Here is a 23,102-nt window from a genome sequence, read left to right as displayed (position 1 = left end):
AGTAAACATGAATTATGTAACTATGAGATTGTAACCAGTTTATATAAATAGTAGGCATAGGTTCCCTCAAAGGCTCATTACAGTTTCTAGAGTTTGTTGTGGAATCTAAGCCATTTTGGATCATCCTGGTACAGAAATAGAAATCCATTAGTCATATTAGTTTATAGGTAAAACTGTTTGCTTTCAAGGTTTGTTTTTTATTCAGCCATCCATACCAGGCATTAGTCTGGGATCACAAATGTTTGGCACAATTTAGACAATGGTAAAAAAAATTCATCACTTTTAGTTTTGATGTAACAACATTTGTTTCTTACAAAATTCATCCAGAAAAGTAAGCACCTACTTATGTGAACTAGCCCAGGAATGGCAGTTTCTTTTTAAACAAATATTCAGATTAACTTAATAGTTATAGATTCCAATTCTTAGCTAAAATACGTAATACCAAAGTGTTGAAAAACTTTTACCAAAAACAAATTCAACAAGTGCATGTATTTAAAAGAATCAAAGAACATGCAGTTAAACAATTCTCTCATTCATACCTTCAGCCTCCCCGCACTGAGGCAACCAGTATTATCAGCTTATTTCTTATCCTTACAGAAATGTTTAATACATATTCAGGCTTTATTCAATATAGATGTTCAGGGCATATGCACATTTATATATTTTTTTACACAAACAAGAGCATATTTTACATAATGCTCTAAATCTAACTTGGTCCATTTAACATAATTGATAGTCCCATAAAAGCATAAAATTAAAAAAAAACAGCTAGACTGTTTTAAATGGTATGGATCTATGATATTTAACTTAACCAGCTCAGAGACAAATAGTGAGGAGGTTGTTTCCAGTCATTTTTTGTTACCTATCATAATGCATATGTAATTTTTTCTACTTGTTCTTGGAAATTAGTCTATGGAGAACACACAGAAGCAGCAGAAGGGAACAGTGCTGAGGTGTTAAGGAGCTCCTGTTTAAGAGATGGTTAAGCCTGTGGAACCCAGAGAGATCTGAGAACGAAACACAAAGAAGCAAGAGAGTAAAACATGAGGATATCTGGGGAAATATTTCAGTTGGAGGAAACTGGACCAGCAAGTGCAAAGGCCCTGAGGCAGGAGCTCGCTTGGCAGGTAAGGAGGACAGTGTGGCTAGATCAGAGTGGACCAGAGGAGAATGCTTGAAAATAAGCTTCTGTACAGGCAGAAGGGGAAAGAAGCAGGAGCTCAGAGCCACAGTAAAAACCTCAGGTATGATACAGAAAGCAACAGTAACCACTGCAGAACCTAGGCATGGAAATGGGGTGATCAGATTTTCACTTCAGGATCACTCTAGTGTTCTCTAGGGAATGGGCTTAGGAGCGAGAATGGAAGTGTGGAGAACAGGGGCCCGTGACTACTGCAATCATCTTCAGAGAGGTGACAGTGGCCCAGGACTACAGACAGGTGGGTAAGAAGCTGGGGAGTTGCTGTATTTGGAATCTTGTGGGAAAGCAAAGCTAATAGGATTCTCTGTGGCTTGAGACATGTGGCATCAAAAAGGACAGGAGTCAAGGAGAACCCCAAGGTTTCAGCATAAGCAGCCAGTTGCACAAGGGTACCCCACAGGGAACAGCATGAGGATAGAAGGCTTGGAGGGCAGGAGGGGGATGGAGTGTGCAGGGGAATGATGGGGGAAGAGACAGGTGTGTTAATGTTGAAGGCACATGAGATTTCAAAGAGATGGTAAGGGGTAGTGATAAGCAGATAGATAAACAAGAACACTATGATGACACTTGGAAATGAATCTGGACTTCAAGGGGAAGGAAGACTGGGCTTTGGGACATGAATCTTTAAGACTCCAGGATATGAGTATTATTGAAAGCCATAGACATAGAGCATACACGTTTCACATAGGTCCAAATATACCTCTCAGACAAGTCCCGAGAAACCAGATTGCCAGGTCAAAGTGTATCTGTATAGTTTTTAAACAAATATTGTCAAGGTGCCCCACAAATTGTAATATACCTTGTATTTAAGTTTAGAATATTTATTTCTTATGAACCAGAAGATATTTCAGCATTGATGAACATCAATTCTTTCCATCCTAGAGATGCAGGTGTATGAGGTACTAGTTGAGGTGCTTTCAGGCAGATACATTTGTGAAACACACACGCATATTTCTACCAGGAATTAGCAGATACACAAGTGCATACATTCCTGCAACACTATGGGAGATCAATATAATTAAAACCATTTCGTAAATGAAGAAACTGAGGTCCTAAGGAATGCAAGAGTATTCTCAAAGACCCCTAACTAGTAAGTTGGTTAGGGTCTGAACTTAAACACAGGCCGGGTTTTCTCTCCATTACTCACAGGCTGAGGCAAAGACTTAACTTTTCCTGAATACAAAGTAAGGTATTTAGAATTACCATAGACATATATTCAGTGTGAAATTCATTTGAAACACTGCCACCACCTGCAAATATGTGCTGTCCTTCAGTTCCTCCCCTGACGCTGTTCAAGGCATCTGGGATATATCAATGAGCAACAACAAAGAGCTCTGATCTCATAGCAGTGGAAAGAGGTAGTGATTGGGAGACAGATAATAAACATAAACACCAGCGAATATTATATTTATGTCACAAGGAGATGAATGCTATGAGGAAAAGTCCCACCTCCTAAAAAAAAAAAGCCAAAAAAAAGAAAATAGACCAGCAGTACCAGGTGCTGGGGAATACAGCAGGCTCAATATTTAAAAGCATGGGAGAGATTGACCTCATGGAAAAGGCTATAGTTGAACAAAGACTTGAAGGCATAGCAAGAATTGTTGAAGATTTAGCTCTATATAAAACTAGCCTGGTCCTTGATGTTGCAAGGTGAGGACCAGAAAAGAATATGTGAACTGAATGCCCTTTGGCAGGAAAAATAATTTCAAACATCTGATCGCAGATTTAATGGTGTCATTTTCACATGCAAAGGATGCTGTATCTACCCCATCATGGCCACTTCTATGGTTAGCTTTCTTAATAGTAGTGGCAGATACTCTCAGCAAACCAGCTACTTTGTGTTGTACAAGGTCGGTGCTTTCTAAAACCCCATGGATGATTCCCACCAGAACCAGATAATGACAATAGGAGTCAAGCTACTACAGCTCTTCTGTGACTTGGGGACCAAGCTGTGTAATAAAATAATAATGAACATGACTCAAACACTTGAGATCAGAGAGTGACACACAAGGCCTAAAGGAAACATGGACAATATAAAATCCAAATCCTTATTTAACAGATAATAAAACAAGGTTCAGGGAGGTGAAGTGACTTAATCAAGGTCACAGAGTAAGGCAGCAACAAAACCAAAGTCAGCTAAACTGAAAACCAGTATGTTTCCCATAAATTCCAGGTTTCTGTCTTTTCCGCTTGAACTCCTAGTTTCACATTACTTTCACCAACCATCTACACACAGATTTTGAACAATACTTAGAGACAAATTGCAAAAAGAAAAAAAAAATCACTTTTCTAACATAAAGAAAGCACACATAAATGACAAACACTTGTATAATGGTACTATGTACTAGCCATCGTTCTACATGTATTTAATCCTCACAGACATATAATTAGTACCTGCCTCACAATCATTTCTATTTTACAGTTGAGCCAATGAGAAAGAGTGGTTAAGTAATCTACCCCAAACCTCTTTGCTTGTTAAAGGCACAGCAAGCATTTGGACCCAGAGTGTTTGGCTGGAAAATCTGTTCTCTCATTTCTTATATTAAATGTTTCTAGATATATGTGAATAATTGATTATAACAATGTGATTACTAATGAAAACAATATTGTGATTGTATTAGCTAGAAGTTCTCAATATGGATATTAATTTTAAGACACATTACTGAATACCTATTGAGTGACTACTGTATTCCAGCCAGAGTGAAAGTTACTCTAAGTATAGGCATTTTGTCCCAGGTAATAAACCATCTTTGATATGTCTCTAAAACCTATAAATTTTTACAGCATCATGAAAAGCAGCTACAACAAATTAGGCACATCCTTCTCTAGTGATTCAATAGTTTCATAAAATTAGAATTGATCCAGTAGATTCTCCCTTGACAATTATGTTTGGCAAGAATCTTTAGCTATTACCTGTGCTCTCAAATGCTTGCAATGAAACCTGTGGTATGAAAGGAAATGCTCACCTCATTTTTGGTCATTTTACATATTTTTTTAATCAAAGTTTCTAGAAACAAGTATGATAAAAATAGCTAAACAGCATGCAGTTTTCTAAGCACTTTGCATGCTTTCATGTAGATATGTATATATGTATGTACATCTATTGAGGTATAATTTACTTCTAGTAAAATAAACAGATATTAGCTACATAGCCCAATGAGTTTTACAAATCTGAACATCTTTGGGAACAATATTCAAACAGGAGAGGGAACGTTTCTATCACCCGAGAAAATTCTCTTATTCCTCCTCTTAATCAATTCCCTTCCCCAGAGGTTGTGACTATTCTGATTTCTATCACATTTAATGTTTTCAGTCTTAGCTGTAATCCGATGAGGTGGTTCTAACTTTGAGGTCTGGATTCTCGGCCACCATACTGTCCTCCTGCAACTCTGCTCAACAGAGACTTAGACCATCTCAACAGTGTTCTCTGAGAGAATGAAGCCACAACTTAATTATGCCCTAACTTCTCTCCTATGCATCTAGAATATGTACCACCCTTGAGAGAACAGACAACATGGTCACTCAAATCACCATCTACTTTCTTTGGTTCAGTTGAGAAACTCTAGAAAAAGAGAGCAGACAAATGTAAACATGTACAGGTCAGATAGTGGGGTCAATGAATGAGGTAGACATATGCCCTATCAAAAGGACAGGAGCTGACCACAGCCCACCAGCCACTGTGCCCAAGAAATTACATAGGGAATGCCCATCTTCAGCTTTTTCTAGAAGATCAACATCATGATATCTTAAGATGTTTAAATATTTGATAATTAAGTCAATTAAAACAAACAAACAAAAAAAACACTTTGTGAGCCAAAATGTACCTATAGTCCAAGCCTTTGGGTTGCCGGTTTACCATCTGCTGTTTGGATCAGCAGCCTGGAAACATCAGAGAGAGGGGTGGGGACACAAACTTTTGAAGGTCTCAGCCAGTGTTAGGAGTTAAGCTTTCTCATTACCTGGTAAAAGTTATGCTGTCCAGACACTGGCCTATTACCAATATTCCTGACCCCTGAGGGAAGCAGATAAGGACTTTGGTAAGCACACACTGAACAAATAACAAAGAGAAAAGATACTTGCAAGGGTGAATGGAACCCAATAAAGAAATAGAGGGAAAGGGCTAGAAAGATTACCGAACAAGAGAGAGGAGAGAAGTCAACCATAGGTAACAATAGGAATGAAAGGAACACAGCGTGGCTCTGTTTCCCACTGTCCTTACCCTGGAGCAATCTTCTTTCATTGAAAACACAGTGCCAATACCATAACCCCAATGAGGGTTAGTACAAGATTTTGTCGAATGATTCATTTGGAGAGAGGAGCTCACCCTGGTATTTATTTACTCTGAACTCAATGAATAGTTTCAGTGGCTGAATAAGTCAATTCCAGCAAGTAACAGCAGAGTTTCCAGGTATTCACAATATATTATTTGGAAGTCAAGGTGCTCACAAGACAGTCTGATCCTATCACACTGGCAAGGAAAAGTGGTCTGAGCAAGGAGGGAGTTTCTAATCCCTGGCAATATAGTTTTTATCAGGGAATTGTGCTGCTCTAATAGGTGCCATTGCTTTATCAGTGAAAAAGAAGAATAAAGTGATTGCATCCATATCCTCCTACACATCCTGAGCTCCACTAATACAACCACCAACAAAGCTTTCTGAGCAAACCGATCTCACAGGATTTATATACTAAGTGAACCACGGTGACATGTTCCCCCCCAGTCCTACAGACCTGTCTGAGAGGCAGGTCAGAGGCTACAGCTTACATGGTTTCCTTTATATGAGGCAGTTCACACTCTGCATAGGAATTTGAAACAATAATGAAGACCTTTCTGTGTGGCAAGAAAAGTGAAACAAAGGGAAATGTGGAATTTCTAGAGAAATTTGGGCAACACAGGAAAAGTAACCCAGACAATTCAGAGTAAAACATCCTCTCCTTTGCTGATTGTCTGAACTCTTCATTTTACCTTGCTCTACCTTTTTCACTCTTTGTTGATTTGCCTGGTGCTATCTCAGTTCATCTTTACTATATGTATTAATATATTTGACATATTTAAGTGCTTACTGTGTGCAAAAGACAATGCTAAGTGCATTATCTGTACAATCTCACAACACACTATGAGGCAGATACTTTTGTCATGTCCATTTTAGAGATTAGGAAATTGGGACACATTTTGGAGATGATGTAACTTGCCTATGGCCACACAGCCAGGACCCCAGTCTGCGTTTGAGGCAGACCCTGAGCTCAGCTCACAATATAACCACTTTTCTTCCACAGCAAGATGATACCACCTTTCATTTTTTTCTTTCTTGCTGTGCTTCCTCTCCCTACAATCACCCTCTTCCTTTTTGGTTAACAGATGTATGAAGTCGTCACCATGGAACGTGCATTGTTCAGACGACTAAGTTGAGTTCAAGGAGCCATAGTTTTTGTCAGGAGAAGGCTCACTGAAATATGTTCAGAGAAGAGTAAAGAAAGAGTGCAGGAAAAGATGGAGAAATGGGTGAAATGACTCAAGACACCCAGCCTTAAGGGAGACAGACTAAGCGTTATTCTTAAAGAAAAGGAAGAGCCTCAGGATTACAAAAATCATAGGTTGTGAAAACAGAAAACAATTCAGAGGTATCAGATCATCTTACAGATAGGAAACCTGAGATCTGAAGATCAATGGAGCCAGGACCTAAGATTTCTGACCACCTCTACCTTTCCTCCCTCTCTCAACCCCACTTCTGCCCCCAGTACCAGCACGTTCGTCAGACGTGGCTTAGGAAACTATCCAAGATGCTTGAAACCAGAAGTGTTTCCGACTTCAGATTTTTTTAGATTTTTGGAATATTTGCATTATACTTACCATTGAGCATTCCAAATCTGAAAATCCAAAATCATAAATGTTCCAATAAATAATTCCTTTGAGCATCATGTCAGTGCTCAAAAAGTTTCAAATTTTGAAACATTTCAGAGTTCAGATTTTTGGATTTGAGAAGCTCAACACATGTACAACTAACGATGTAGTATGTGCCCTTGGAGAATTTTTTTTTTTTTTGAGATGGAATCTCACTCTGCCGCCCAGGCTGGAGTGCAGTGGCGCCATCTTGGCTCACTGCAAGCTCCACCTTCTAGGTTCACGCCATTCTTCTGCCTCAGCCTCCCGAGTAGCTGGGACTACAGGCACCCACCACCATGTCCGGCTAATTTTTGGTATTTTTAGTATAGATGGGATTTCACCATGTTAGCCAGGATGGTCTTGGTCTCCTGACCTCGTGATCCACCTGCCTCGGCCTCCCAAAGTGCTGGGATTACAGGCATGAGCCACCACGCCCGGCCTGCAGATTTTTTAAAATAAAAAAGTAAAATTAAAGAAATGTCTTCATCAGGATAAGGCATATATAACACTTTGTTCTCTCTTTCAAAAGTTTATCTTAATAATAAAATGACCATGAGCAGGGCCTTGAACAAGCTTTGCTCCCGGGAATTACTCACCATCTCCACCTGGTCCCTTCACTCAACTCTCCTGGCAGTAATGTCTCTGCAAGGAACAAATATGGGTTAAAAATAAGGCCTGAAGAGCCTGCCCCCTCCTTGCCTAGGAAATCTGAACCCTCAGGCAATGCCATTCTTACAAAATGTGCTTTCTGATTACTTTCAGAAGGCAGGGCAGGCTGACCATGCAGTCTCCTGTGGTGAAGTGGCTAAAACAATTCTCTTCACCAAGGCCACCGAGTATCTGCACACTTCCAGTCCAACAAATCAGTGCGTGGTGGCTTTGGCTGTTTCTAATACATTTGTTTCATTCCTGTGCCAAGGGCTCCTCCCTCCACCCTCACTGCCCAGTTTGTGGTGTGGCCATTCCTCTCCCTTCACTGCCTCCACCTCTGCCCTGGATTTCTTCCTCTGTATCCTTCCCCCTTCCGCTGCTTACTTTTTCTCTTCAGATGTCAAGAGAGCTTGACTTCTCCCTACTTTACTTCTAAAAAAGAGAGAAACTATAGAGTTTCTACCAAGTTTCAGGCACTGCTCTTTATAATCCTGCAACCTGGAGTTGCTATTTCACGCCTCTTCTGCTCAATGCTTGACGCACGCTAAATATAGAGGAGTATGACACCCGAGCTCATAGAAGGCTCCCTTTTTCACTGGCAGTGGGCTTGACTATGGTTCATGCCAGTTCCTAATCTGTCTTGGCATTTTTCTCACTCATTAGGCACTTTAGAGAAAAAAATAAGGTCACAGTCCATCCTGACTTCTAACTACATGCCCTTCCTTTCCTCAAGCCCTGCGGTCCCCAAAGCCTCCCCACACCACCCTAACACAAAGATGAAATTAATAAAGAAAATGTTCATGAGCCATCTCTTAAAGATATCCTGCTGCCAGTCCTGTCCCAGGTCCCTCCTCCAAGTACAACACTTGGAACAAAAAAGAAAATCGCTGGCTGAAAATCCTGACCTTCTACCAACAGGACAGAATGTGTGCCTTCTCATTCTAGGTCCTATGCAGAGGAAGCAATGAGAAATGCTGGCTCTCCACTTTTCTTTCAGCATTAATCTCAGGCTCTTCTATTAGCTACTTGTTTAAAGATTGTAGGACACAAGTAAATGCACACCTGTTGTCACAGAGATCCACCCTAAGAGGTCTAGTCACTCTTCAGCTACTCAAGAAGTATCCAAGATTCCATTCATTCATCCATCTCTCCAACCAGACTTTCGGCCAAGCCCTCTTCGGAAAAAACCAATGTTGTCACAGATCGCTGTGCTAGTAATTGTAAAGCAGTTGTAAGGTTTAGCTCGGCTTTCGGCTGAACCAGTCTCTCAAATGCAATGACATTGTACTGTGCGTTTTCTAAATGCTGTACATAAAACAAGGTATAGCTTTCCTATGAGAGGAAAAAATCTATACTGCAATAGAGTTGATAAAGAAGAACCAAAACTGAAGAGGAAAACTGAGATCCCTGTTGTGCTGAAAATTTTTAAAACTTTGATTTTTATAAAAAGCTCTTTTTCAGTAAGGTGGAAAAATAAAACCAAGCGATCAATGAAATAAAATTCACACCATCATGTCTCTGTCCTTTAAGAAGAATTTTGAGTAAACTGCCATTTTCTGTTACTTTTTTATTATCTATGTTTCCTAAAATACACAAGTATTTTTTGAGAGTAAAACTGCAAATTACTTCAAGTGAGAAAATTGGAAATGATTATAGAAACAGAATTACAAATGTTGATCCAGCATAATTCTAGGCAAATATATCACTGACAGTCAAATCCCAGATAATGACAGTCAAACTCCTATATAAAAGATTTTAGAAACCCATACACACATATCTGTTTCGACACTCTGAAAGTGTAATCCAACGTAGAAACTTCAAACTCTTATACCCTCCTAAAATGAGAGCCATTTTCTACTATTAAAAAACAACAACAACAAAAAAACTCCCCGTTAAAACTCTTGCGAAGCAAAACACACAGACAGTTTCATCTGAAATTATCTTCCTCGCCAGTGAACGGCCCTTCCACGCAGAAAGGAAAAGTTACAGATGGTTGGAGCAGGGTGACAACATAAGGAATTCACATACTTCTCTTTACACAATAATGTTGCCAGCTAAATCCTAACTTTCAAAAAAAGTCTCTCTGCCCTGCTGAAAATCAGACCTTAAAGGGGGAAAAGCACAGATTGGAGCCCCACGCCAATTGTTTACATGACTGAGTTCTAACTTGCTAATTCACACACACACACACACATGCACACACTAAAAACTCGGAGTGCCTGCAAATACAGCAGGCAGATAGCTTAGAAAGTGAACAGAGGCGTGCAAATGCAAGAACTGAACAGTACCCTACCTCTCTTGTCCGTTTCACAAACCGGCCGATGAAAACCGCCCGCGATCCCAGGGCGTGCTGAGCAGCTCTGAAGGAGGTGGCCACTCGGCCCGCTGAGTGTGTGCAGGCCCAGCCTGCGCTCAGAAGCTGCCCCAGTCAGATTTTCCAACTGCAGAACTGCAGCCAAGTCCCTGCCCATGCCTGAAGAATTTCCTGAACAGCATTCCCGTTCTTTTTCTGACTGCTTTGAAACTGTACTCTGTACTTCAATATGGCTTTGTCAGACCGACTCACAGCTACTGGGCTGTCTCCAGCTATCAATGGGAAACACATGTGTCAAGCACAGGCTGACTCCCCTGCAACAGCGCTCATGGTGTCTGCCGGGCTGATACTCACAACCAGAAAGAAAACTGCTTCTACGACCAATTCTGATTTTTCAGCCATTCTCCACACAGCCTCTGCTCTGTAGTGCTAGATGCTGGAGATAAGTCCTCTCTTTTTTCTGCTCAACACTGCTCCTTTTTCACTTGCTCCTTACACTTGAGTCCCCAGCTGACCCCTGTCTGCCCCCTGAGCTCTTGCCAGTCCTGATAACAAGCTTATTACAGCTGAGAGATGTAAATTCTAATTTGATCTCCCTACCTGCCGCTTCCTAAATCTTTGCTCAAAATTTCAATTGCTTGAGGGGGAGCAATATTTTTAGCATTTCCACACTAGTACAGTTCTTCGGAGCTGTCCCCTCAACCTGATATGTACATTTTTTGCTGCAGCAACTAAAAATAATGCAATTATTTTTCAGGCACTTTTGTTGCTCTCTGTTCTGTAACAGTGCTGGCCCAAAAATGTAACATTTTATAGGCTGTTGCAATGTGTGTTATGGTTATGGAAAATAGAAAAGAGAAAAGAATGTACTTTGAATCAGAATGCATCCTAATTCTGTGCACCTGTGATTATTTCTGGATGACACTCCCTCAAGATGCCCTGTGTACATTCTGCTGGATTTGGTGCTCTACCTTTGACATTTTCCCTTTCCATGCAACAAGAGGAAACCTCAAAACAGGAGGAGGACACCCCTCTTCTCCCACACTGAAAAACCCCCATATCTAAAGAGCCAGAGCTAAGTTGTCAAGGTAACATTGTAGAAAAGAGGTGATTTAAAGGGAGAGGAGCATTTGTTTTGAACTGTTTCTTTTTTCTGTTTTTGGTATTAACATTTTACTTCCAAAAATCACACCCCATTGGCAACTTATTCTAAAGAACTGGCTTGCCAGATTTTAAGTGTTGTATGTTCTTGAGGGGATGTTGTAAATAATAGGATTCGGTGGGGTCTTGAGTTTAGCATCAAATTATACTGGGCACTTTCAGTAGGATTAGATTTTTGCCTTGGGAAGCAGTGGGGTGGGGGGCAGTGTGGGGAGGTGTGTGTGCACATCTAAGGTCAAGATGCAATTACAGAATCAGATCTTTGGAGTTGGAAGACACCCCAGAGATCATCCAATCCAAATTGTTTCTACCCTTCATTTTACAGAGGGAAGTAGAGGCCCAGACAAATGAGATGACTTGTCCAGGGTTTTAAAGACAGTCAATACCAGAGCTGAAGCTAGAAATGGGATTGGTGCTCTCTTTTTCCATGTGCTTTCTCTACTGCAGCATAATTTGGGAAGGTGATATCATCTAGCCTTCTAATCAGATAGCCTGGGTCTAATCTTAGCTCTGCATCTTACTGACTATAAACACTGGTCAGCTTGCTTAACCTCTCTCGATCTGGTTCCTCATCTGTGAAATGGGAACCATAATAGAATCTACTGGTAGAATTGTTAAGGATTCAGTGAGATAATCTGTGTAAAGTGTTTATGACTGCCTATAAATACATTTCAGTTTACTTTTTTTTAATGGAGCAAAATCCAAACCTTTTCTCTAATCTAAAAGCAAAATTGTACTCTCCCATCTAGTGTGAGTTGTAGAATAAAGTATTTGAGTGGCTAGTTTTCTGCTGCTTTAACTTTATGTAATAGGGGCCTGTCACCTTAAACTTGGAGAACTGTCCTGAAGCCTTATTGGAACATTAAGCCAGCTACACCGCTACTTTCCATTTATTCCCTAAACATAACACTGAAGTCTTTCCTTGAGATTAACTCACAGAAAAGAAAAACAGCCAGATCAAATCTGCAGTCAGTTACGTGAGGCTGAACAAAGTGTCATTCTAGAGAACTGGCCTTTCTCTTTATACCTTAAGAGCGCAAAATTATCATTCTATAAATAGAAAACTATTAACAATTACAATGTCCATGTTTGGAAATGGCAACGTCCTAAATTAACAACAATAGCAAAATAAAATCCCACAAGTTGAGGGAGAAATCTTTCAGAGAAAATAGCTGCTGCAAATTCTAAAGAATCAGATTTCTACGTGGGGTTCCACAGTCTTTGTCTTAGAGCCAGTGGTAGCAAATTGCTAATGAACCGCTTATTGTTTATTATTCACGTTTTATGCCCTGCTTCTTTTCGGGAAAAAAAAAAGAAGTTTTAAATAGTTGAAGAAGTTAATTTTGAATGTTCTGGTAATCAATTAAAAAAAAACTCAAGCTGATACTCAGCCCTAATCAAACAATGCTGATATGATTCACCAGACCCTGCCCCTCATGTCTCCCCAAGACTTGTTATGTGGCTCATTTCAATGTGGGCATCTGGAGAGATCTCAGTTTGAGACCCAGCTTTATTACTGCTAGCTAGAAAATCCCGAAAACATACTTAATTCTTCTAATGTTAAGAAACGTTATGCAAAACTTGAAAAATAAAGCCAAAAGGTAGTCTTTTTTTTTTCCATATCATATGTGGGAATTGTTTAACAGGCCCTCTCAAGAAGTATTTAAGGGAATATCATTGTTGAACGTAGTTTGCTATTGAAAAACGTTTCCAGATTTATTACAGGTACATGTTAACTTGGAGATTTTTATCTGATAAAGATGCAAATAATTTCTTTCCAGTAGAGAAAATAACCTCAAATGTGATGATTTATTGCCCTCCAGGACATTACCAGTCTTGTACCTAATGTAGCAATCTCTGCTAGCATCCCTTTGTTAACAAACCTATAAATATTGAGCTCCTCAAATGTTCTTGGAACCAGTCTTACCATCACACCAATTCCCCCACTAATTAAGGAGTCAAGTAAAATATCTGACATATCTTCATTTCATATTTATATGTCATGTTTTTAACTTTTTAAGAAGAATAATTTGACAGTTTTATTCTTTCCACCTATATGAGTGTTATGAATATTACACGAAATAATGTGTAATAAGCACTTAGCAAAATGCATGGCACCCAGTAAATGCTCAAACTATGTAAGCACTGCTAGTATTTAATACGATAGGACTGTACTTGGTTCTCAGTTTTGCAAAGGACTCCTCATCAGTCTTCTTCCTATTACACCTTTTTATTCTTACCATTAGATTCCTGAATCCCCTCTGCAATGGCTGTTCCTGCTGGAATCCTTCCATACATGGTGACCTCTTTGCTTCTCACAGACTTCCACTTTTAATGTTCTAAAATTACAACTAAAATATGTCTCCCTATCACATATTCTATGGTTGCTAATCACAGAAGTCGGTTAAAAATTATGATCTTGAAGATCATATGAACCAGAAAACTCCAATCTTCACTTGAGCATAAGCTCCATGTGGGCAAGGATTTTTGTCTACTTCATTTTCTGCCATTTTTCCAATGTCTAGGATGGGTATATAGTAGACCCTCATTTTTACCCATTGAATAAATAACATCTTTTGACTTACTTGAAAACTGAGATTCCTACATTATCCTTTTCAAAGGATATTTTTACTGTAGATTAAACATATCTGGAGCTACTCAACCATTTCTCTCCATCATGTTTCAGATTCCCTTTGTCACCTGGTTGGCTTTTTTCCTGGGAATATTTCAGTTTCCTTAATTTCCTCCTTGAGTGTGGTGCTGAGAAGTGGACAAACTTTGCAGGTACACTGGGTCTAACGCAAAGAGAGAAGGAACAACTCCTTCTCTCATTCAGAAGCTATACTTCTATTGATGCAATCCATGAACATATTAGGTTTGGAGGCAGTAACCTGGAGTCATAGTGAGTCATGTCAGCTTGGACCACTCTATGACAGGTGCTAGTATTAACCTCATCTCCCACACCATTTATGTCGATGATGTTCAGGCCTAGATTTATGTTAGAATCACCTGGGGTAGCTTTTTAAGAGGACTAGAGCCAGGGTCCCACCCCAGAGGTTTTGATTCTATTAGAATCAGATGGCCACCAGGCAAAAGTATTTTTTAATCCCCTCAGATGATTCCAATGTGAGCCAGACTTAAGAATTACTAAGTTACAGGATCTTGTAAAACATAAACCTGATGGTACAACTCTTTGACTTCAAATTTTAAATGGCTGACCATTGCCTAAAAGGGAACAGCAGCAACCCTCAACTGGTCCCTCACACACTTCTTTAGCTTCATCTGCTGCCACTCCCTCATTCTTCTAATCCTTCAAATAAATCATGTGTCTTTCCACTTTAGGAGACTGAAGAAAAGCTGTTCTTACCTTCTGGACAGATACTACTGTTTCCTAGAAATTGCCTGTGTTCATGCAGTTCTCTCTTATTCAGCCTTTAAATTTAACCTCCATTATCACTTCCTCTGGAATTTATTTCTCCCTGAACCCTCAGACCCAACAGTCCCATTATATAAGCCTATAGACTAGCACTTATTTTAGTTGTGTATACATATTTGTATTTTTATCTGGTTCATGTCAATCTTTCCTGACAATGTTCTCCATGAGGGCAGAGACCTGGCCTGCTTTCCCTAGGTTGTATCCTATTCCTTACACCATGCCTAGCTTGTAGGAAGTACACAATAGATATTTTTAAGTAAGTAAATGCAGGTTTAAAAAAAAATCCAAGTACAGGAACATGCATATAACCCAACTTTCTATATCTTGACTTTTTAGATTTCATTTATTCTTTCTGACCTGTTAAAATATTGTTTGTACTAGGAAACCAACTTGTCTCATAAGATGTAAACAATCTCAAAAACTAACAAGCCATTCATACATTTATCCAAAAGACTTGTGAGAAATTACCAAGTCAGTTGTCAGGAAAAATCTGTAAGGCCTGAAATACAAGCTAGGCTGTGAATATACGGAGTGTGGTCTGCTGTGCCACTGACTTGGGGTGGAGGGTGGGGTAGTTTGATGTAACACAGTAAGGTCATACAGAGAGAGGCACAGAGCAGTTACAGCAAAAGCCTGAAAAGAGGCGTTCATCGGGACCCTTTTGGCTACAGCAGATGGAACTCATTCAAATTAGCCTAAGGAAAAAAGAGGATGGGGGGAGAGATGTACTCAATCATAAAACTATAAAGCCAAGAAGTGGATGTGAAGGCAGGACTGGGAGTAACAGTTGAAATGTAATCAAGACTCTATCTCCCTCTTCTCTAGGCTTCACCCACAGTTTTGCTCTCTCCTTTGGGTGGTAAGACACCCACTGGTAGTCACATGCTCACTTTCCCTGGTAAAATAGATCTTTTCCAGATTGAGCCACGTGCTCATCCATCCCAGAACAAATCTCTGTGACCAGGAGAATGGTGTCCTCATGTTGGTCCTATTTGGCTCCTATAACAACCCTGGAGGCAAAAAGAAAGGGTCACCTCCATCTTCCCAGAATGGCTGTGTAGGGTTATTAGGAAATTGAGAAAAGGTGGTGGGTAGATTAAAGTATCAGGTGAATTATGGATGATGAAATACCAAAGACTCACTTCAGCATCTTGCCCAGAGAAGTTTATTTATTTATTTATTTATTTGTTTGTTTGTTTATTTATTTATTTTCAGTCGGAGTCTTGCTCTGTCGCCCAGGCTGGAGTGCAGTAGTGCAGTCTCGGCTCACTGCAAGCTCTGCTTCTCGGGTTCATGCCATTCTCCTGCCTCAGCCTCCCGAGTATCTAGGACTACAGGTGCCCACCACCATGCCCGGCTAACTTTTTTGTATTTTTAGTAGAGATGGGGTTTCACCGTGTTAGCCAGGATGGTCTCGATCTCCTGACCTCGTGATCCGCCCACCTCGGCCTCCCAAAGTGCTGGGATTACAGGCGTGAGCCACTGCGCCCAGCCATTTTTTTTTTTAATTTGTTTTTTAGAAATATTATGAGGCAATATTTAGGCAAAGGATAGAAACCGTATTTATTTATTCTATGAAAGCCCAAAACAGTTGAGTTAGACTTAAACTAATGGCAGATGATTAGGGTAGTAACACAATGCCAGCTTTTCATTTGAGAGTTCATTTCATAAATAATACCTGATGGGAAGTGACACTCACTCTGCTCTGGCTCTTCAAAACAGAGTAAATCCAATGCTATTTTTCCATGGCCAAGGGCAAAATTATCTGACTGACTTTGAAGAGACATTTCTGTGGAAGGAATCTGGACCAGGAAGTTTGGCTCAGTGACAAAACAGTGACCCAAACATTTTGAGAATATCTCTATTGGCCAGACACAGTGTCTAAGCTGAAGTCATCTTCTGTTTTGGAAATTCAAATATATACATGGTACACAGTGAGGGATTCTCAAGCTAAGTCATTACTTTCAGAAGGAACTCATACATTTGATAATTAACTTAATGTGATTAGTAATGAAATGTATTGCAAACATACCTTTTTAAAGAAATTAAAGAGCACGAAGCAAATGCAAATACTGTTATAGCTGAATAGATGGCTTCATGTATTCTGTTTCTTTTCAGTGAAAAACACTGACCAATTCTTTTAACGTTCTTTCTGGTCCATAATTTCTCATTGCATTATAGCTTATTGTAAGTAAGCTCTTGAAATATCACATTTTTATTTGGAAATAAAATTTATTGATCAATAAAAGGAGGCTACGCTACATGATAGGCACTCCATAGTAGGCAGAAATAAATAAGACCTGTGCTTAAAAAATGCATATCATCACTCATCTTTATTTTTGCAATCATATCAGTGCTCAGTGGTACAAGACACAACTGTTGGGTGCAGGAATTCCAAGCTAATGGTAAACTTCTTGAATGAGGAGTGCTGGTTAATACTAAAGACCAAGCCTCAAAATCCAACCCTAAAACCCAACAATTGTACACACACACACACACACACACACACACACACATATCAAAGGCTGTCAAAGACAAATACTTCATCACTATGCATTTCAAATGATTTATCTTTAGAAGGGGTTTATTAGATATGTGAGAGAGACATAATTGAGCAAATCTACAACTAGCACAGTTCCTGGCACATAGTAGTTGCTTCATAAATATTATTTCACTAATAATGAACATTGCTAGTAATTCCTGATATCCTTTCTGCAATGGATTGCAGAGAAAATAACTTTATATAATTTTAAATCTCTCAAATGGTGAGTTGTAGCATATTCTGATGTAAAAGGAAATAATATGTCATCAAGTCCAACCTTTTCATTACTTGTATGAGACAACTGAAAACTGAAAAGAAGATGTGATATGGTCAAAATCACACAGGTAATAGAGGAATTGGGCAAAAGATTCCCATTTTCTGATACCTAGCTGCCTCGTAGGGCAAAGATTGTGATTCTAGGAGATGATTCACTGTATCACCTCTTCACACACTAGGGGAAATTACTGCTGGGGCTTCACTTCCTAAAATACAATTTGTGTTTCAAGATACATTATCTGGTTACTTACTTCTCTCCTCACCTCTTCTTAAGCAATGAGGAAGTCCTTTTTAAGATTCCTAAGTAGTAAGTGAATAAAAACTAAATGTAAATAGATAAGGCTATTAAAAAATTAAAACATGAGTCCAAAAACAGAATGTTATTCCAAGTTAAAGGCAGGCAAAACTGGTCTCATTTGCCTTTAACCCTACACTTAACAGATCAAGTGCTCATTAAATATCTGCTGGAATGAATTGAAGAAAAACATTCCTGTATCTTCAGTGGATTGTAGGGTTTAATGGTAAGGGATTTTCCCCAAGGCTTCCAGTTTGATCAATTTCAACACAGTTTTAACATCCTGAGCCTCATCTCTCGTAATTAGCAGAAACTGTTAGAAGCAACAGACTGGGCCAATCTGGCTGAGCTGCATTATATCGTATCTTAGGATGGAGTGCTGATGTAATAGATACAAAGAAATATATTTCATGTAAAATGAACATAGGGGCTTTATTGGCATGCCCTGATTCTCCCCGCCAAAAAGCAGAAAGAAATGGACAAAAACAGAAAGAAAAAGCATAAAGAGACAGATTGGCTACTTGATGAGCATATCAGACTTCAACTCAACAATGCTGGCACATCTAATGAAAGAATGTGGCATTCAAGAGGTCATCCAAGAGGCCAAATGCGGTGGCTTATGCCTGTAATCCCAGCACTTTGGGAGGCCGAGGCAGGCAGATCACCTGAGGTCAGGAGTTCAAGACCAGCCTGGCCAACATGGTGAAACCCCATTTCTACTAAAAATACAAAACTGAGCCAGGCAAGGTGGCACACGCCTGTAATCCCAGCTACTCAGGATGCTGAGGCAGGAGAATCACTTGAACCTGAGAGGGAGAGGTTGCAGTGAGCCAAGATCACTCCACTGCACTCCATCCAGCCTGGGTGACAGAGTGAGACTTTGTCTCAAAAAAAAAAAGAGGTCGTTCATGGATGCGTAGAAGGAAAGAGAGCCATAAAAAAGTAAGAAGAGTTCATTCAAGCACTGAATAAAGGAGTCTTAGCCAATGGATTCTCCTCATATTTAATGAGTGGTTGGTCTGTTCCAGGGATTGGAGATATGATAGATACAAAACAGGGTCCTTATCCTCAAGGTACTTACAAGACTTTGTGGGGAGGACTTTCACTGTCTCTAGTACCACTGACAAAATTATACCTGTTGGGCTGACTTAGCCTGCTGCCATTAAAGAATCTTTTTTATCTAACTCTCCTTTTTCTGAGTTTAAATGTATTAATTATCCTTTTCATTATGTTCCTTCTTGTTGCATACATCTTCTTAGGGGGAGAGAAGATTTAGCTATTCCTATGCATGTGATACTATTTCTCATGCTAGATTTAAAAATTTGTATTTCTAATTTAGACATCAATCTCATGAAGTTGGTTAATGTGTGAGTCTATCATTGAGAGATAGAACCTCTCTTGTTGAGTTGATAGAATCAGCTTTCTAAGTCTCTTCACTGAACTTGTGAAAGACATTCTGTGAGAACTCCAAGGAAAGAGACTTGCTCATAAATGACTACTATAATAGCTTCAAATTCCCAGACATAGCATATAGAATAATGAATTGGAAAGGGTTTACAGTTAGATAAATGGGTCAATTCTCTACCCATGTCATTTGTCACATTTATAAGAGATCATGGGTGCTGAGCCACTTCATTCATCCTCTCTCACTAAGATCTTATCATGCATCAATACTTTATCCCAAAGAAACACTTTAAGATTCTATTATTAGAAGAGCCACAGGTGAAGTCAAACATCAGTTTGTAGTGACATGACTAGCACCAATACAATTTCTGCTTTTTAAGAGCAAAATCAAAACATAGAACATTTCCACACTGAAAAACTATATTTGGGGTTTTGGAAAGATTTTTGAAGTTCACTGCATTTCAACACATCATGTGAATACTTTATGTAATTTTGAAACTATAGCCTTTCAGTTTTAACACCATTAACCTGAAGGTATTCTTAACATTCAGTTATGGAAAACTGTGTAAGGCAAAACTTTTGAAATTGCGATCATGTTTGTAATTTGTAGAAGTTAGAATTTCTTGGCTCTGGTGTGGAATTTGGCAATCTGGATTATTGTCTTCTTCATCAGAAGAAGATCCTGTTATTAAACTCCCTTATCCCTGAGTTCTCCTCTGTAAAGTAGAACAGCAGCCATCTCCTATGGTTGTGCAAGGCCTTAACAAAATAATCTCAGTAAAAGTGGCTCTTACATACATAACCATAGCTAACATGCATCGAGTGCTTATTGTGCTCTTACATAGCAAATGTTCAAATATTAGCAGATATTACTAAATTATCTATTTTGTGAGCCACCCCATTAGTTGATATTTAAATAGATTCAGAATAGGTATGCTTTGGTAGCAAGTGTTTACACTCAAAGCCAACCAAATTCTACCCTTATTTTTGCCATTTTCCAGTGACTTAATTATCACAATTAATTCTTATGATTTAGAGGGTACATTTACAGACCAGACTCATTGTTGTAACTCTAGATAGCAAAACTATGTCATTCTAGTTTATTTCTTAAGTAAGAAAACAATGTTCAATAACAATTCTTCAATGGATCCTCTCTTAAAACTAATTGAATCCAGGCCTCTATTATCAATCATCTGGGTTGGACAATCATTTACTGTCTCTGCCTCCAATCTCCCTCATTCAGCCCTTTGACAATGTACTCTTCAATCTTTAGACAGTGTAGCTTTCACTCTTAGTTCCCATCTCTCACAGTATAAAGTGTGAACTTTCCAATATCATTTATTGAAGAGACTATCCTTTCCCCATTATGTAATCTTGGCATCTTTGTAAAAAAATAGTTGACCACACATCGTACAGATGAGTTTATTCCTGGGTTCACTATTCTGTTCTATGTGGCTTATGTGTCTGTGTTTATGCAAGTATCATACTGTTTTGATTACAATATCTTTACAATATAATTTGAAATCAGGGAGTGTGCTGCTTCCAACTTTGTTCTGCTTGCTCAAGATTGTTTTAGTTATTTGAGGTCTTTTGTGATTCCTATTATTTTTGTGTTTTTCTATTCCTATAAAAATACCATTGAAATTTTGGTAGAGATTGAATTTAATCTGTAAATTACTCTGGGTAATATGGACATTTTGACAATATTAATTCTTCCAATTTATGAACATAGGCTATTTTCTATTTAATTATGTCTTCTTCAATTTCATTCGCCAATGTTTTATAGTTTTCAGTGTATAGATCTTGCACTTTCTTGGTTAAATTTATTTCTAGTTATATTTTTGATGCTAGGGAACTGTTTTTCTGATTCCTATTTTGGAAAGTTTGCTATTAGTGTAAAGAAACTCATCTGATTTTTGTATGTTGACTTTGTATCCTATAACTTTACGAAATTCATTTATTAGTTCCAGCAGTTTTTTTGATGAAGTCTTCAGGGCTTTCTATGTATAAGTTAATACACTCCTCAAACAGAGACAGTTCTACTTCTTCCTTTCTGATTTGGATGGCTTTTATTTTTTTTCTTCCTTAATTGCTCTGGCTAGAAAACCATATATTTGATAAGGGGTTAATATCCAAAATATTTAAGAACTCATAAAACTTGGTAAGAAAAAATCTGCATAAAAATGGGCAAAGATATGAATATTTTCCCAAAGACATACAAATGGTTAACAGGTATATGAAAACGTACTCAAAGTCATTAATCATCAGGGATATCCAAACCAAAAGCACAATGAGATATCTCACATCTGTTAGGATGGCTACTATCAATAAGACAAAAAATATATATATGCATTGGCAAGGATGTACAGAAAAGAGAACCCTTGCATATTGCTGATGGGAAAGTAAATTGGTATGATCATTATTAAAAACAGCATGGGAATTCCTAAAAAATATATAAATAGAACTATTATATGATCCAATAAACTCACTTCTGTGTATACATCCAAAGGAAAAATCGCTATCTTGAAGAGATGCTTACCCTCCCATGTTCTCTGCAGCATTATTCATAATAGTCACAAAATGAAAATGACTTAAGCATCCATCAACCAATGAGTGGTTAAAGAAAATGTGATTGATACACACGGTACAATACTATTCAGCCTTAAAAACAAGGTAAATCCTGCTGCCATTTGTGACAACCTGGATAAATCTGAAGGATATTGTGTTAAGTGAAATAAGCCAGACACAGAAAGACAAATACTGCATGATTCTACTTATATGTGGAATCTAAAAAAAAAATTCAGACTCAAAGTAACAGAGAGTAGAATGGTGGTTACAAGGGGGTGGTAGGTAGGGTATAAGGAGAGATATTGGTGAAAGAGTACAAATAATCACATACAAAATGAATAGGTATTGGAGACTTAATGGACAACATGGTAACTATAATTAATAGTAATGCATTTTGTCCTTGGAATTTGCTAAGAGAGATTTCAAGTGTACCCACCACACAAACAGAAAAAATGGTAACTATGTGAGGTAATGGCTATGTTAATTAGATTGATTGTGGTGATTAGTTCTCAACACATACATACATCAAATCATTACATTGCACACTTTAAATATCTACCATATTTAATTGTCAATCATCTCAATGAAGCTAGGGAAAAAAGTAATGCAACTGAAAAAAATCCATAATCTTACTAATATGAATTATAAAGCACTGAAGGGAATGCACCTTATGCCTCCTGTATAACTGCTGAAGGAAATAGCTGACAGGTCCCTTCTTCCATAGGACTTCTCTTCCCTCTCTTCCCTCTTTACCCAGTTCTATGTTAAGTCCTCTGCTATGTTCTCTACCAAAATTTTATGATTTTCCTTTCATACTACTTGCCATTATTTATTGTTGTCACTTAGTTATCTGAATGTACAGCTAGACTGTCAGCTCTTGAGAACAATGCACAATGTCTGTTCTGTTCATCTGTGTTCACCAACGCCTAGCATACTGCCTAGGCTGGAGTAGACACTATAATAATTATTAGATGATGGAATAAGGGATGGAGAGAAGACCAGAAAACTGTACCCAAAGTGATGGTATTGGTAATTATAATACTAGTAGAATAGACAGTTTAATACAATGCAATGTCTATATTATAGTTAATTTTGACTCATAAATCTTAATCGTAAATTTTTTATTTACTTTATGCCCTGCCTAAATATCTAAAGTGCTTACCAACCAATGCAGCTTACGTCTAAATTTTATTATCAGGTTTAGTCTTTATAGACTAAGTTTCACAAGACAGAAAATGTTTAAACAGCTATATTGATTAGTAGAGCCTTGAACATCACATCCTTAAAGTTCAACTGGAATAAACCTCACCAATACAGTGACCCTCCTATAGATTTGGCCTTTTGTTCATGTTTCATTAATTTTATATTTTTGA

General features: G+C 38.5%; 1 protein-coding gene across 8 annotated transcripts in view; it reads right to left on the bottom strand.

Moving 5' to 3' along the window:
* SGCD (sarcoglycan delta) overlaps nt 1-23,102 on the bottom strand; it is a 1,056,619-nt gene that overhangs the window by 440,547 nt on the left and 592,970 nt on the right. For 2 of the 8 annotated variants that reach the window (XM_063665308.1, XM_063665309.1), the window contains one exon: nt 7,679-7,724. The exons of 2 other annotated variants lie outside the window; for them this stretch is intronic. In XM_063665308.1, the coding sequence (XP_063521378.1) occupies nt 7,679-7,681 (3 nt within the window). In that variant the 5' untranslated portion in view covers nt 7,682-7,724. Of the gene's footprint in view, nt 1-7,678; nt 7,725-8,795; nt 8,945-10,026; nt 10,302-23,102 lie in introns of those variants that run through there. 4 more of the 8 variants (XM_054488387.2, XM_063665310.1, XM_063665307.1 and 1 more) reach the window with 4 other exon arrangements.

The sequence above is a fragment of the Pongo pygmaeus genome, chromosome 4, assembly GCF_028885625.2.
Source record: "Pongo pygmaeus isolate AG05252 chromosome 4, NHGRI_mPonPyg2-v2.0_pri, whole genome shotgun sequence".
Lineage (NCBI taxonomy): Eukaryota > Metazoa > Chordata > Mammalia > Primates > Hominidae > Pongo > Pongo pygmaeus.
The sequence above is the reverse complement of the archived record's forward strand: the minus strand, read 5'-3'. Positions and strand labels throughout refer to the sequence as shown.